The sequence below is a fragment of the Ptychodera flava genome, chromosome 1 (genome assembly GCF_041260155.1).
Source record: "Ptychodera flava strain L36383 chromosome 1, AS_Pfla_20210202, whole genome shotgun sequence".
NCBI lineage: Eukaryota > Metazoa > Hemichordata > Enteropneusta > Ptychoderidae > Ptychodera > Ptychodera flava.
This window is the reverse complement of record NC_091928.1, coordinates 44,270,018-44,288,137: the sequence shown is the minus strand read 5'-3', so window position 1 is coordinate 44,288,137 and position 18,120 is coordinate 44,270,018. Positions and strand designations below refer to the sequence as shown.

Here is an 18,120-nt window from a genome sequence, read left to right as displayed (position 1 = left end):
TTGAACAAGACTACTGCAATATCATATTCTCGTGTTTAGACTATTTCCACACTGTTGCTTCATTCTGTGGTTCTTTTGAAGTTTTATGAAGACTTTCAGACTTCTGCTTTTTCATTTTTACCCGAAAAGAGGTGGATGCCATTAGAGGGGCAGGCTAAATATGATGCTAAAACCAGGAATATCTCAGCTTTACCTAATGCAATTACGTCAAGAATATTTCATTTATTGTATAGTGGCACTATTTTTGGCGTACCACACCAAGACACCCTTGGCATTTTGTGTCATGTGACCATTACAAGTGACACTCCAGTAAATAATGGGAGCAATTAGGGAGCCTTCAGTAATATAGGTGGGGGTGGGTTGGGGGAATTTGGGGAGGGTCATTTTTTATAAACCTATCTTAGGAGAGGGTCACTTTCAACAGAAGCTGATTTACGGCCAAGCCTCAAGTTCGATAGCCCATGTGATGTTTCCTCAATAGGAAATCACCGAAGAAATACATTCTTTTAAATACACACACATTATCGACAAGCTTCACAAGCAAAGAAGATGCAGTGGTATCCTACATTAAATACCTTGAACAGTTAAAACTTATGAAGGACAAGAGCCAAAAACACCTGTGGACAGGCGGCAAAGTGTATATCAATTATCAAACGTTTATAAATGCACATATATTGTTTTGTATTTGAAAAGATTTGTTCATACTTTTGTCATAGACTAACATGTAAATTGAATCAACATTTCGGGGAAATTCCAAAATCAAATTTGTTGCACACACATCCACTTGTAACCACCGTAGTCTAATCAAATACATTAATATCAATAATCAAGCGTACATAAATACACAGATTTACCTAGTTTTGTATTGAAAAAAATCGTTCATAGTTTCCTCATAGACTGCCATGTATAGTGAATTAACATTTCGTGAAACTCCAAAATCAAATTTCTTGTACACACATTGACGTTTTACTTCCCAGTTCAAGCAAGTACATTCAGTGTTTTCTCAGCATGTTCATTGAAAGGGGCACTTTGTGCCCCATTCATCAAAATTAGGGGGGCAGTCTTGACATTTTAGGGGGCAGTGTTCATGTTGATTTTGCCTTCCTAGGAAGTGCTTCCCCGATACCATTACGATCATCACCCAGTTCAGTTGAGTCGTGTAGGCCTACTATCGCATGCAGCACCTATACATGCATTATCGACACTATTATGTTTGTTAGCTTGTTATGTGCTCGGCTTTCCCTCTGTCCTTTGTCTATTTGTCACCAAAGGTTTCCCCACTCAGAATTTGACGTATTTGTCCTTGAACACGATTGGTGTGAATTTGCGTTTTAAATCTATAAAATACGCCGTGATCTTTACGTCAGGATCGTCACTGCAGCATGTGTATCTGCATAATGCTAAAGTTTCTGAATTTCTGAGTCACTGGCAAGCCAGGCTAGCTGTTCTGTATGTCGATGAGCGATCTGTACACCACCTCGTTATGTTATCGATCTGACGGCACCTATAGTTATGTTATCGAGAATATCGTAAACAACATTGTCTTGGATCTGGACCACTGCCTATGAGGGTAACACCAAAGCTCCTTAAAGCTTCGAGTTGATTCTTGCAGACCACTGTCTCGTATGTGTCTTAACCATTCCTCTCGTGAGGTTCGTTTCTAAACTTTGCAAAAGGACTGCCACACAGACAAGACAAAAACACGCATGGACGAGAACAAAATTACTGTGCTCTGCTACTGCCACATTTTTACACATAAGCATCGACCCACTGGCAATGAAAGTCGCATTTGTCCATCAGAGGTCATCATTCATGGAACAGGTTATCAACTTGCTATTGTTTGATCAAAGAAATTTGTTCGAAAGTAGGTTGGCATTTATTGTATTGTAAACCCCGGTTGCATTCATCGTTCACAAGGCTGTTTTAGATTAATGTGACCTCTACATTGCTCACTTGTTAAGACCTGACACAATCTGGTCTGTCAGAACACGGAATAAAAAACCTAAAGAAGTACAGTTTGTGTGTTCACTGAACTGTCATTAATTTGAAGCTAACAAGCATGAACTTCTCCACCGATACTGCGATCAAATATGTGGAGCTTTATAAAGGTCAGTTGGATACCTTTTGGTCGTGGCTGTCGACAGGTTTGGACTGGCGCCCTGATGATGTGGTCCTGGACATAGGCTGTGGAACTGGAACTTACAGTAAGCTTCTTGTAGACAGGGGAAATATTCAATCGATTACAGGTAATATTGGATGGCTTAACTTCTCAGCTGTGTGATTATCTTCCATATACATACATAATACATTTACGTACGTACGTACGTACATTCATACTTGCGTACGTACATACATACACGTACATACATACATACATACATACATACATACATACATACATACATACATACATACATACATACATACATACATACATACATGCATGCATGAATGAATGAATGAATGAATGAATGAATGAATGAATGAATGATTGGATACCGTACGTTGTGAGTTCGAACGCGATTGAAACCATTGTATTCTCTAACCTGGGTTGATAGCTCTTCTGGTGGACAGAATTGTCCCCGAGGCTGTCTTCCGCCCAGTAAAGCGATGTATTCATTGCTTTGCTTCGATAAAGTTTGTGTGCGATGTATGATAGAGTGTGTGCGAGCGTGAATGCTTTACAAACTCTACAGCGAGTAGAGAGGGCTCAGTCAGAATTGTAACAACTCTAGCTCGGTTAATGAACCAATCTTTTTGAGATTGGGGATTTAGCCGAATGGTTTTGTCTGTAGCTTTCTCCGCTAGGTGATTGGGTACCATACGTGTGAGTTCGAAACCCGATTGAAACCATTGTATATATATATATAGATACATAGATACATACATAAATGCATACATACATACATACATACATACATACATACATACATACATACATCATACATACATACATACATACATACATAGATACATACACACACACACACACACACACATACATACATACATACATACATACATACCATACACTACATACATACATACATACATACATACATACATACATACATACATACATACTGTTATGTAGGTCATTTCCCCACACTCATCATGACCTGAGTTCAATTAGTCTAGAACATTCTCAAGGTCACTGCCCTTAATGACCTCACAACCTTGAATTCAATTAGTCATGTTTGGAATGTTCTGGAAAGTTGATTAGTTGTGTAAGAGAGATAATTTTAGAACAGTAATTAGCATGTCAATAAAAGTTCTAGATTGTTCTTATATGCCTTTATAAAAGGGACGTGCACTGCTTCCAGTCAGACTTTTGGATCGTGTCTCTTGTGTGTTACTAAACTCAGCAGTAGTCATTCTCAAGACTTTTCAAGACCTTCACTGTCAACGCTGGATTTATACTGTGGACTTTGTGCAGCTTCAAGCCTGCAAGCCAAAGGACTGTTCATTCATCCGACTGACTGTTACAACTCTGAGACTGGAGCTTTGCCGTCCCAGCTGAGATAAGTAGTCTGTACACTTTTAAAGCTTGTACTCTATCCTGACTTAGCAATTAGTTTTATTTTTGTAATAAATTTTGTTTAAACATTAACTGCTGAGTTCACCCTTTTGTTAGTTTTCTCTGCACGTAACAAATTGGGGGCTCGTCCGGGAGACGAACATTTTGAGCCGTTTGACAACATTTTGCCAGCCTTTTTAAAACTACTGTATACTGTGAACTCAGCGAAATTTAATCATGGCGGAATTTAAACCAGAGGAAATGGATGACCTTGATCAGGACACATTTGATTCCCTCAGAAAAGACGACCTCATAACACTGGCCAATTTCCTTAAAGTAGAAGTCAAAAGATCTATGCGCAAGAGGGAATACAGTACCGTATTGCCAAACATCTAGTTGATTTAGGCCAATTTGAGGAATCCACCCTGAAAGATTATGAGCCCGAGTCTACCTCTGAACTCAGAAAATTAGAATTAGAAATGCAGACAAATTTGGAGATCAAGAAACTAGAATTACAAATAGAAAAAGAAAAAATACAAATGCAGTTAGAAATGGAAGAAAGACAGAGAGAGAAAGATAGGCAGGAAAGATTAGAAATGAAACGTTTAGAGCTTGGACAGTCAGGAAAATCCTTCCCTTCACACGGTTTTGACATCACTAAGCATTTCAGGTTAGTCCCCCTTTCCAAGAAAAGGATGTTGATAAATATTTCCTTCATTTTGAGAAAATTGCTCAGAGTCTGAATTGGCCTAAGGAGTCCTGGTCTATGCTTTTGCAGAGTGCTTTGGTGGGTAAAGCCAGAGAAATTTACATTCAGTTGTCAGTAGAGCAGGCTTCAGATTATGATTCTGTGAAGGAATTAATTCTCAAGGGCTATGAGTTGGTGCCTGAAGCTTACCGTCAGAAATTTAGGGATTGTGAGAAGGTGAAGGATCAAACTTATGTTGAATTTGCTCGAACAAAAGAACAACTGTTTGATCGTTGGTGTTCTTCTGAAAAGGTCAGTCAGAATTATGACAAATTACGACAACTTGTTTTGATTGAGGAATTTAAAGGTGCATTCGGAGTGACATCAAGACGTTTATCAATGAACAAAAGGCAGATACATTGGAGGTTGCTGCACGTTTGGCCGATGATTACTCATTGACTCACAAATCTTCATTTCTCAGCAAACCATCCCAGTCCTTTTCCTACAGAAACAATGCAGGCAAATTTAACTCCTCCTTTTCATCCAAGAATTTTCAAAGGAGAGTAGGAAATCAAATGAAAACAGTTCACAAAATTCAAGTAACACTTCCACATCATCAGATCCCAAGTCTCAATCTCCTTCTGACAAACAGTTCGGTACACTTTCTTGTAATTATTGTAAGAAAGACGGCCATTTAATGTCAGATGTTTCAAATTGAAAAGAAAACGTGAAGGTCAAAGTGGTCAAAGTGGATCTAAGCCCACCGGCTTTATTTCTTCATCAACTCAATTAGAGTCTAATAATGTGTGCAACACATTTTCTGAGGTTAAACCCTCTTATCCCCAATTAATGAGGTCAAGGTCAATTCTTCTCAAGATAGCATTATGGGTATTTTCGAACCATTTATTCATATGGTTTTATATCACTTTCTAGTGATTTCTCTTCCGCTACCCCTGTCAAAATTTTAAGAGATACCGGGCTTCCAGTCTCTTTTGTTGGCAGATACCCTGCCGTTTTCTGAAAAGTCATTTTCAGGTTCTAAAGTTCTTATTAAGGGGGTAGATTGTAATGACTCATTCCTGTTCCTCTCCATAATGTCTATTTGTCTTCGGACTTTGTTTCTGGACCTGTGGCTTTAGGTATTAGGCTTTTTTGCCTTTTGAAGGGATTCACCTTCTTCTTGGAAACGACCTTGCTGGGGACAAGGTCATTACTAATCCACTTGTGACTGATAATCCTAGTTTAGATCAGGATCCAGAGCCAATTGAACAAGAGATACCCGATTTATTTCCTTCATGTGCCATTACTCGAGCCATGTCAAAGAAAACTTCCGAGAATCAAAATACTCTCAAAAATAATGTCACAGATGTTGACTTAAATGACACCTTTCTCAGTCAGGTGTTTGACACGGATCATTCCGTTATCCCTCGTGGATTTGAAACTTCCAGTAAAACTTCTGCTGACCAAAGTCAGACATTTTCTAGATCAAATCTCATGCAGAACAACACAAAGACCCAGATATTTTGTCTTTGTTTGACAGGGTAGATGATGAAGGTAAAACTTCAGATAGCTCTGTTTCCTATTATACAAAGTCTGGTATTCTCATGCGTAAATGGAGACCTCCAGATGTTTTGGTTGATGACGATTGGGCTATAAAACATCAAATTGTGGTTCCAAAGCCCTACCGTGCTGAAATATTGCGCCTGGCCCATGAAACGCCCTGGGCTGGTCACTTAGGAGTCAGGAAAACTTATCATAAAATTCTCAGTCACTTTTATTGGCCTAATCTCAGGCAGGATGTAGCACATTTCTGTAAAACTTGTCACACATGTCAAATGGTAGGAAAGCCAAATCAGACCATTCCAAAGGCCCCTTTACAGCCAATTCCTGCATTTCAAGAACCATTTAGTAGGATACTAATAGACTGTGTTGGGCCCTACCAAAAACAAGATCAGGAAATGAGTACATGCTGACAATAATGTGTACATCAACTCGGTTCCCCGAAGCCATACCACTGAGAAATATAAAGACAAAGACTATAGTGAGAGCTTTAGTCAAATTTTTCACTTTATTTGGCCTCCCTAAATGTGTCCAGTCCGATCAAGGCTCCAACTTTATGTCTGGTATTTTTCAACAAGTAATGGATCAGCTAGGCATTAAACAGTATAGGTCATCCGCCTATCATCCAGAAAGTCAGGGTGCTCTTGAGCGATTTCATCAAACTTTGAAAAACATGATTAGGACCTACTGTTTTGACACAGAGAAGCAGTGGGATGAAGGAATTCATTTTCTGCTCTTTGCTGTTAGAGAGTCAATTCAAGAGTCTCTTGGTTTTAGCCCATTTGAGCTTGTATTTGGACATACAGTCCGTGGCCCACTTAAGCTAGTTAAAGAGAAATTCCTATCAGACGATGATGATTGTCTGAATATTTTGCAATATGTGTCAGATTTTCGTACGAAACTCTCTAAAGCATGTGAATTAGCCAGAGAAAATCTTGAGTCATCTCAGCAGTCAATGAAAACAAATATGATAAAAGCACCTCAAAACGGAAGTTTGAACCAGGTCAAAAAGTTCTTGTTCTACTTCCAATTCCTGGCAAACCACTCCATGCTCGTTACTTTGGGCCATATCTAATCGATAAGAAATTGAGTGATTTAAATTACATCATAATAACACCTGACAGGCGAAAACAAAAACAGCTATGTCACATAAATATGCTTAAGCCATATTTGGATAGGGATAATCCTACTAAAACAAAGCCTGTCAGTACAGTCAGTTCTGGCCATTATGAAGATAGTGATACTGAAACTGACTTGAGTGAAAATACTCTAAACTCAAAGCTGGGCTCGGTCAAGCTTCAGAACTCAGAAATCCTGGAGAAGCTGGAGTCTACAAAGTTGGCACACCTCCAGCCAGAACAACAACAACAGGTGAAAGAACTGCTCCATGAATATAAACACCTGTTTCAAGATGTTCCAACGAGGACAAACGTCATCTATCACGACGTTGATGTTGGGGACAGTAAGCCTGTAAAACAACATCCATACAGACTGAATCCAACAAAAGCGAAATATCTCCAGGAAGAAGTCAAATACCTGCTGGACAATGACTTTATTGAACCCAGTAAAGTAACTGGAGTTCGCCGTGCATACTTGTTCCCAAATCAGATCATAGTTATCGTATGTGCACGGACTTTAGGAAAGTCAACACTTTAACAAAGACAGACACTTTCCCAATCCCGAGGATTGATGACTGCATCGACCGAGTGGGAAAAGCCAAGTATGTGACGAAATTTGACCTACTGAAGGGATTTTGGCAAGTCCCTCTGACGGATCGTGCTCGTGAAATATCCGCCTTTGTTACACCAGACGGATTGTTCCAGTACAAGGTGATGCCATTCGGAATGAAGAACTCTCCGGCAACGTTCCAACGGATGATCAACGACGTCATATCCGGGCTAGACGGGTGTGCAGCTACGTTGACGACGTCGTCTGTATAGTGACACCTGGGAGGAACACATCAAGCTCATGCGGAAGTTCTTTGAGAGACTGAGCAAAGCAATGTTGACTGTCAACCTTGCCAAATCTGAGTTTGGTTGGGCTAGGGTAACTTACCTCGGACATACTGTAGGACAGGGTGAGGTAAAACCTGTTGATGCCAAAATCAGTGCCATTTCAAGTTTTCCCATACCAAACTGCAAACGACAACTGATGCGCTTTCTCGGTATGGCTGGTTACTACAGAAAATTCTGTCCAAATTTCTCCACAATTACTGAGCCTTTGACTAACTTACTTAAAAAGAAAGTAAAGTTTGTTTGGTCAGAGCAATGCCAACAGGCATTTGATACACTTAAAGCCATACTGCAAAGTGCCCCAGTGTTGTCTGCACCAGATTTCACTTTGCCATTCAAATTAGCTGTAGATGCTAGTGATACGGCTGCTGGTGCTGTTTTATTGCAAGAGGATAGTCATGGTATAGATCATCCTGTTTGCTATTTTTCACGCAAATTTAACAAATCCCAGAGAAACTACTCTACAATTGAAAAAGAGTGTTTATCTTTGATATTAGCTTTACAGCATTTTGAAGTTTATGTTACTTCTTCAAATCAGCCAATAGTGGTTTATATTGATCACAACCCTCTTGTTTTTCTGCAGAAATTTAAAGGCAAAAATCAGAGATTGCTAAGATGGAGTTTAATGTTACAGGAGTTTAATCTTGACATTAGACATATCAAAGGCAGAGACAATTTAATTGCAGACTGTCTCTCTCGTATTTAGAGTTTATTGTTGTTCACTTTCAAGAAATTTTATTGTTGTTCACAAAAAAAAAAAAAAAAAAAAAAAAAAAAAAAAAAAAAAAAATTTGAGTACTTAAATCCTTTTCAAGATTACATTTGTAAAAGAAAGATTTTTCTTTGAAAAATTTTCTTTTTGAAGAGGGGGTATGTTATGTAGGTCATTTCCCCACACTCATCATGACCTGAGTTCAATTAGTCTAGAACATTCTCAAGGTCACTGCCCTTAATGACCTCACAACCTTGAATTCAATTAGTCATGTTTGGAATGTTCTGGAAAGTTGATTAGTTGTGTAAGAGAGATAATTTTAGAACAGTAATTAGCATGTCAATAAAAGTTCTAGATTGTTCTTATATGCCTTTATAAAGGGACGTGCACAGCTTCCAGTCAGACTTTTGGGATCGTGTCTCTTGTGTGTTACTAAACTCCAGCAGTAGTCATTCTCAAGACTTTTCAAGACCTTCACTGTCAACGCTGGATTTATACTGTGGACTTTGTGCAGCTTCAAGCCTGCAAGCCAAAGGACTGTTCATTCATCCGACTGACTGTTACAACTCTGAGACTGGAGCTTTGCCGTCCCAGCTGAGATAAGTAGTCTGTACACTTTTAAAGCTTGTACTCTATCCCTGACTTAGCAATTAGTTTTATTTTTGTAATAAATTTTGTTTAAACATTAACTGCTGAGTTCACCCTTTTGTTAGTTTTCTCTGCACGTAACAATACATACTACATACATACATACATACATACATACATACATACATACATACATACATACATACATACACGAACACATAGAAAGATAATAAGCAGATCTTATTTAACACTCCTATATCTTGCTGCCGTATTTTTTTTTGTTGATGATGATATGAATAGCAAACTGTGTGTTGGCCGGGACGATATGTGTCCTTGAATAGTCTGAATGAAAATGTCAACCTACTTTACCTGCTGCGCTTAAAATAAAATGCATCGGTTGCATTTTGCCTGGGTACTGACGCAATCAACATGCAAAAGAGATATTGCCCTCGAACCCCGTTTTATTTTATTTTAAATTACTTTTTTTTTTGGGGGGGGGTTCAGATTTGTTAGCTGTTTGAACCTCACTGCTGAAATTTTGAAATACAGTCCCATTGCTGACAGTATACGTAGGCAACTTATCCCATCCGATTTATATATGGTCTATAAAGTATGACAACAAAAGTCGGTACAAACACGATGGGGATGTTGATCGATAATCCCGTACCCTAATCATATTATTCGTTGTAATCTTGAATCACGTGAATAGCTGCGGTTACTGCCTTTTAGACGTATAACAGTCACAAACGTTTGACTCAGATAAACATAACATATTTCAAGACTTTGTCCCTGTGTAGTCACCGATACCACAGTTACCTGCTCTTTGACCCAGCTATTTACATACATACATATGTTTGCACATGTGTGTACGAACACAGTAGATACGCGGTAACGTACACATACTCTGGCATTTGTGAGAATTCACGAGTACATAGACATGCAATACAGACAGGACATACAGGCGGCATTGATAAAAGGACTGTGTGCAGACGGTTCTGAACATTCTCGCAGACTTTTTGCTCAAGATCCATATCAACACAGGAAGCCCAAGCTTGTACGCCAAAACACACATGCACAAATACTGTGCATTGTCAACGCTGGCGCCGTTACAAGAATTTTGTTGCTGAAAACCTAAGCTTACAGGTCGCATTTTTAGTCGCCTGTTCAGTTGAGACCCCCTCACTCCCGCGAAACGAGTAAATGCGAAATGGAAAACAGATTGACGTGGCCACGATGTCTTTACTTATACGCACACTGGGTCCTGCAGGCAGATTCCGTATATTGCAGATTGGAAAATACCGTTACTACATCTTTTAAGGGAATAGCATATTGAATATGTTTCTTACGAAGACAAAAGTCAACGTGTCAGTTCTCACTATAACTTTACGTCTTTTCAGTATTTCTTCGTCGTTTTCGTCTCCGCACTGTGGTCTTTCTGTTCTCGATGAACGCGAAGATAGTATTGTTCGTTTGCAGCAAAGTCGCACTTGTCATCAGACAGTAGAAAGCCACGTACACTTGCCCCTTTTTTCTTGATTCTGTATTTCGTTCTGCTTTCCTTTCTGCTTCATGTACTTGTAAGTCGTGCCTCTCCTGATAAGACTTTGAATTGAACACGTCTAATATCCATGACTGCTTATCTCCGCTATTCCTCGATGTTCGACATTTGGACAGTCAAGAACAAGGTAAGGAAGTCATGCGGTTTTGATGCACGCTCAATGAAATGAGTTCTTATCCCTCCTACCTAAATACATGTCATGGAATTACGTTTCTCGTATATATATCGACAGTCTTTGAATGAACTTATGTTGTAAGCAAGCATGAACTCAACTCAACCCGGAAGTCACATGTTCATTTGATGTCAACAAGGGTCCGGGTAAACCGCTGCTCGATCTTGTCGGATCGAAATGTTGTATTCGTCTGTTCACGTGACGTATTTCTTGTTGGATAATATTTAGTGTCGTAAAATACTCAGCAAAGGAACATGAACTTCTCAACCGATACTGGAATCAAATATGCGGAGCTACGCAAGAAACAGTGGGACATTTGTTGGCAGTGGCTGTCGTCAGGTTTGGACTGGGGTCCTGATGACGTGGTCCTGGACATAGGTTGTGGAACGGGGGCGTATACTAAGCTTCTTGCGGACAGGGGAAATATTAAAGCGATTACAGGTATAATATGGAAATGGTATATGTATGTATGTATGTATGTATGTATGTAGTATGTATGTATGTATACGTATGTATGTATGTATGTATGTATGTATGTATGTATGTATGTATGTATGTATGTATGTATGTATGTATGTATGTATGTATGTATGTATGTATGTATGTAGGTAGGTAGGTAGGTAGGTAGGTAGGTAGGTAGGTAGGTAGGTAGGTAGGTAGGTAGGTAGGTAGGTAGGTAGGTACGTACGACGTATGTAATATCTATGTAATATCTATGTATGTATTCATACATACATACATACATACATACATAATACAAACATACATACATACATACATACATACATACATACATACACGAACACATAAGAAAGATAGGTAGGCAGATCTTATTTAACATTCCTATATCTTGCTGCTTTTTTTATGTCTGAAAATTGATGAATAGCAAACAGTGTGTTGGCCGGGACGACATGTGTTCTTGAATTGTCAGAATAAAAACGTCACTTACTTTACCTGCTGCGCTTAAAAATAAAATACACTGGTTGCATTTTGCTTGATCACTGACGCAATCAACATACTCAAAGAAATATTGCCCTCGAACCCTCTTTTTTTTGGGGGGGGGGGTTCAGATTTGTAAGCTGTTTGAACCTCACTGCTGAAATTTTGAAAAGACAATCCCATTGCTGACAGAAGGCAACTTCTCTGCATCCGAATTTATATACGGTCTATAAGTTACGTTATGATAACAAATTCGGTAAATACGATGGGGATGTTGATCGATAATCCCGTGCCCTAATCATATTTATTCGTCGTTAATCTTGAATCACGTGAATAGCTGCGGTACTGCTTAGACGTATAACAGTCACAAACGTTTGACTCAGATTAGCCTATATCTTTCAAGACTTTGTCCCTGTATAGTCACCGATACACAGTTAGCTGCTCTTTGACTCAGTTAATAGAAGAACTAAGTTGTTCGGCTGTTCGCTCGCCTCTTACTGTGCATATATGTGTATGGACCGTGCTCTTTCTTTGGCAGTGAAACCCCTTAAGGTGTACGGTTTGTCAGCTGTTCTGTCTCATTTCATTCGTTAGCTCCTCCCGTCTACTCATCAAAATTCAAGTGAACCCTTCAACATTTTTGTACTACAGGGAATCGAGCATTCCCTCTTTCGTACGCTGTCCTCTTGTTTTTACCTCCCAGTTTCCTCCGCCTATAACATACATAATGTACTTTGCCATCCTGAAAAATTGCTGCGAAAAAGAAAATACCTTTGCTGTTCGGGTCTTTCAGTAGTTGATTTCCAGGAACACGATTGGAACTAATTTGGGATAATTGAATGGTGAAGTAATGTCGATTTAATCTACAAATGTTATCTTATCTATTTTTCTTTTGATATTACACACTTGTTTTTATGAGTAACTTGCGATATTGCAACATTCAGCTACATGGGACCTAACACTTTTGAGAAATTTGCAAAATATGAAAATCCACTTATCGCAAATTAGTTCCAATCGTGTTCAGGCTACACAGACAGAACAATGTTCATTTTACCTTTGATTTGAATTAGAAAAGGATTGGTGTGATGATAAGAATCGACTGTCATATTCGCCGATCACCTCGTTGCCATAACGTTAACTTTAGCAGACAAAGTTACAAATCATAATTTGTAATCGGCGAGGACCATGCAAAGAGAAGGCCATATCACGGTGCAGGTCCGAAATCAATCTACAGAACATTTATCTGTCAACTTTCGACATTCTAATCAAAGAAAAGTCGCCATAATTCAGCCTTTTAATATGAATTCCAGTATTTATTGCCGGTTTTATCGATTTCACTGATTAAAAGCTCAGTTCTATTCGACAGCGAACAGTGTCCTTCCTACCTTTATTTTTAAATGACACCGATATATCTTTGTATGGTTTTGAAAGCTCATATTATTGTCATGACTGGGGAGAGTAAAGTGATCAGGATAGGGAAGTGGTAGCATCAGTAATGTGGGAAGTTATAGTATACGCTGAAAATAAGAAACTGTCAGTTATATATGTACAATCACCTTATTTCTAATAAGCTACATCAAAGTAAACAGACCGAGCCATTTTATCAGTGCCGAGTTGTAGCATTTGCGTTCACAAGCTTTGGACACTGTATATAACCTCACTTAACGGACTCACGTCAGTCGAAATTGGACATTACCTTCACGTTTAAACACACACAAAGAATAGATATGAACTTAAAATGTGCACGTGGTAGTGCAGTATTTGATTCAGTTGCTTGTTAATTGGCACGTATATATTGTTGCATCGAATTTGCGACTTGTTATGATTGACATCACAAGCAATATTTATTGTGTACAGCCTCAGTTAAAAATATAATTAACATATTAAATTGGTAATTAGCTGAAATGAAAATGCAAAAAGTGTTTCACTGCTGTTTTACTATTATATTATCACTTTCTATGGCAAGTTTACTTGCCTTAGTCAAGTTCATCAAGTTTTATACGCAAAATTGTGAAAGCTCGATAAATACGCAAAAGGACTAATTAGCTAACGTAAACATGCAAAATAACTTTCGCTACTAGAATACAAATTTTCAAAGTCCATGACCTAAAATGAGATATGTATCATAAACCCTCGATGGACTATAGCTATGTCTAGATTCACTTCCTTTGGCCATACGCAGTCCCCAATACACCGAAGTTCAGGTGCCGCCCTGGACTGCCTGCATTCTATACGTGTCGCTTCAAAATGCGCGTACATGTATATCATTCATCAAGCAATAGATCATTCACCATAACGAATACATGATGAGTGTACAGGTAAATAAATTTTCCACCAGTTGTGCAAACCGTGACAGCGTTTATATGGGGATATTTGGTGGAGTATTTTTCTATTAAATTGACTACATTAATCTTCCATTTCAGGCTATGACAAAAGTAAAGAGTTTATCGACGTGGCAAGGCAGGTAAACTTTGAAGAGGACAAAACTGCTTATGAAGTAGCTGACGCAACCGATGCGTCATCTCTGAAACCAGAATGGAAGAGTGCCTTCACTAAAGCCATGTCGATCGGAGTGTTCCAGTTCATAGACGACAAGAAAGCTTTCTTCAAAAACGTCTGTTGGTGCCTGGAACCTGGTGGATACTATCTGATGAATTTCCATCATGGGAACGCGTTCGGAACTCTTGAAATCATGGGGCAGTACATGTCGGATCACCCAAAGTGGAAACCATTGACTAAGGTATTGTTATATGTACATAAACAGTGTCATGTGATCTCTAATTAAAGTTAGTAAATACAGTTTGCAATGCTTTCTGATCCTGACCTTAAAGACAAGTCGAGAATGATTTGTGTGTGACTGTTCATGATTGTGCAATAATGTTGTTCGGTAACATCGCAAGATTTGTTAACAAATAATGAAAGTATGTTTATTTCATAAACTTTTATTCAATTACATTAGGTTTAAGGCCAATGTATAATGTAAAATGTATAAATCAAAAGTTATCAAATGAATAAATTGACAATGATCGAGAAAAAATTATGCACATGTAAAGTACCTCTCCCCGATCACTTGTGAGGACATTAGAGTTACCGTTAAATACTGTGAAGACATATTCCTCTCCTTTGTTATCTCCAGTCGAGGTGAGAGAGAGAGAGAGAGAGAGAAGGAGAGAGAGAGAGAGAGAGAGAGAGAGAGAGAGAGAGAGGAGAGAGAGAGAGAGAGAGAGAGAGAGAGCAGAGAGTCAGAGAGGAGATCCAGACAGACAGACAACAGACAGAGAACAGACAGCGACAGACAGACAGGAAAAGGAGGAATGAAGACGAGAGGGGAATAGGGAGACAGAGAGAGGTCCATGTTAGCTTCAAGAAGAAGCGGTGACATTTGACCATAAAGGGTTTAAGAATAAAATTAGGAGGGAAACACTTATTTTGATTTAATTTTGTTCCCTTTTTTATAATTAGGATTATTCTTACGACGTGTACGCCGCATTGTTGTTTCGAGGAACCAGAAATCAACTAGAACAGCTTGCTGTTGAGTGTGGATTTTCTGAAGCTCGTATCTTGGAGAGGGACAGTTATTTGTATGGAAGCTACAGTGAAGAGGATGTCAAGAGTGAGTAACAGTACTGTTAATATGATTGCAAACTACAATTTTCGAGAGAGGTGACCGTGTTGCAAAAGCGAATGCTGCACATTTATAGCTTCAATGGTGATAGTTTGTTTGTGCATCGTGCTCTTTGTAGAAAATGCCACTCATACACTTAGACAAAAATGCCTACATGCTGTGTTGCCAAGTTCCTTTAATAAAAGAAGGATGATTTTTTAAAGAACAATCAAACCTTCAGGTAACTGGTGGTTTTTGTTTGATTTTTTTCATGTTCAGGAGACTAGCAGATTCGTATTTGGAAACCCAGCCACTGTTACTTCTCATATAGAAACGTTAATCGTATACTGATGCATTTTATCTACAGACTCGATCGAGGTCCTGTTTGGACAAATCCAACACATACCAGCCGACAGAAAGAAGGAATTTATCGAGGACGCATATCAGAAGTTCGTTGAACTCAACGAAAGAGACGAGGAGGGTAGACTATGTTTCAAATGTCCGATCTGGCTTCTTACTGCCAAAAAATGAAAGCAAAATATAGGTGATTATGCCATGGAATTGCAACCATTGGATCACTGGTCTTCGGAATTTCCTTCATAAGTCATTAATTGGGTTCTGCTCTCGTTTTACACGACGTGTGTCACTAAAGAAGTAAATTAATAAATGCTCTGTCCTGATGTGCCTCATCCTGTATTTATTTGTAATAATTTTAAAGGTAATTGTCATTTTTGTAATGGCCACGCCTGTTTCCCATCTTCGTAATGGTCACTATCCCTACTACAGTACTGACGATTAAACGATTAAACACATTTCCCTCTGGTATGTCTTTCAGATGTACAGTCTGTTACTAGATAAAAGCTGATGAATGAATTCAAACAAAAACCAACCGAATATTAACATTTTGCATGTAAAATATTCCAAGCAAGGCAACATGTTACAAGAGTATGTGAAAAGTTATTGATTGTCGTTACGATAAGTACTTTACGATTGGTTCCCTTGGTAGTTTGGCGTAATATCCCTCCGAAGTTTTGGAACATTCGCCGTGAAACCAAGGGTGACAAAAGACCCAATGTTTGTTTGAGCGATCCAAAAAGTATAGATTGCAGTGCTCATTGATGATGCCAGCTTTGTTTTATGTTCAAATCACGCTCAATCTCAAATAATCTGTCGACGAAGCATACCGTGTACGGAAATGGATCAGCAAATCTGGCTAGCCGTGTACCGTGAATGTACCGTGCTGATCTCGCGAGAAAGTCGTAAATACCGAAGCAAGCGCAATATTGTCCAATGATTTGAAAGACACTGAGAGTGGGACTTCTTCAATTGACAAGAAAACTTGACAGATGCCGGACCCTTTTTGTTAGCACAGCGCAGCCACCGGCAGATCATTTGCTCATGTAAGCCATAGCCAGGCTGCTAGCCTTGCTTTAATCGGCTTTGTTCTTGAAGATGCAAATGCCAATCTTCCTTAGTCCTGGAAAACGAGGCTATTATCCTTTCAGAAAATAATATATTATCAGGTATAAACATTTGTTTCTCCTTATGACAGCGTATTTGATGTCGTGCATGATGTTTGTGCCTGATACCTATCGTACGCTGAGCCACAAAAATATACATTCACACAGATAAGTTAGTCACACCATGGTGCATTTTCGTCTGCAGGCTTATCGACATCCAGTTGGAACCACAGAGTAACATACACAGAGTGGCAACACCTATTGTTTAAGGCGTGAAGCGGTTACGTAAGCAATCCATGTTTGCCTCGCCTCACGAAGCTCTTGGCTCTCTTTTCCGAAGAGTGCCGACCATGCACCCTTCGGTAATTTTCGGATTTCACCAATTGTTGATCGAAAGTATGTTCGACAAAGTTTGTGTTGTTGTTGTCGTGTGGTGCTGATCGGAATTGATGTGCTGGCAAAAACGGGAATGTTTTGAGCTTCAGGAAAGTGGGTTTTACCGTTTTAAAAATTCCTCTTAATGAGTGTGTTTGAACCAAATTTGAAAGTCTTTTATCGATACTGTCTGGTTTTACTCAATGGTTTACGGTCAGTCATACCGTCTTTTACACGTGCGTCAAGAAAGGACATGTTTATGAAACTGCTGGCGTGTTATGTTTTGATTGGCGTGAAGCAGTTGTTCTGGCCTGAGAGCTCACAAAGTAACTATGGTTGCTACGCGACTGGCAGTACGATGCCATCTCGTCGTATGTTTCGCATAATCTCGTGTAATTATCAACCACGAACAAGCCTCTAAAAAGTTTACACCTTTGAAGCTCATTTTAATATGAAAAGCCAATAGTCTACCGAGACGACCATGGAACAAAAGGCATGCAAGTGTTGCCACTCTGTCTATGATACTCTGTGTTTGAACAAATTCACACATACCACCCGAGGAAAAGAGGGAATTTATAGACGACGCATATCAGAAGCTCGTTGAGATCAAAGAAAGAGACGAGGAGACAGACTGTGCATCGAATGTCCGACCTCGATTCTTACCGCCAAAAAATGACAGCAGACGACAGCTGAACATACCCACTGAAAAACCATCACCTTAATTTTTTTCTGAAATTTTTATATGGAGTGACATAGTCTGGTTCTTACCTTGTATTATAAGACATGTGTTGTCATATTAAAACGAGTTAATTCCTTGTCATGACTTGTCTCATCCTGTCGATATTTGAAGCAGTATGTATATAATTTTTGTAATAGCTGCTTCTGCTTTTCACCTTCATGTCTCGCCGCTATCTCCCGCATATACGTCAAATAGC

At 39.0% G+C, this 18,120-nt stretch overlaps 1 protein-coding gene across 2 annotated transcripts; it reads left to right on the top strand.

Annotated features, from left to right (window-relative positions):
* The first annotated feature begins 2,028 nt into the window (after positions 1-2,028).
* On the top strand, positions 2,029-18,005 carry LOC139138661 (uncharacterized). Of its 2 annotated transcripts, none has more exons than XM_070707155.1 (4): positions 2,029-2,246; positions 14,170-14,486; positions 15,209-15,359; positions 15,718-16,248. In XM_070707155.1, exons 1-4 carry the CDS (start codon positions 2,060-2,062, stop codon positions 15,879-15,881), a joined length of 819 nt encoding a protein of 272 aa, XP_070563256.1. In that variant the 5' UTR covers positions 2,029-2,059; the 3' UTR covers positions 15,882-16,248. The 2 variants fall into 2 exon arrangements, with proteins under 2 accessions (XP_070563256.1, XP_070563249.1); XM_070707148.1 differs by lacking the exon at positions 2,029-2,246 and adding an exon at positions 10,925-11,248 and having other exon boundaries at positions 15,718-18,005.
* Positions 18,006-18,120: the final 115 nt, after the last annotated feature.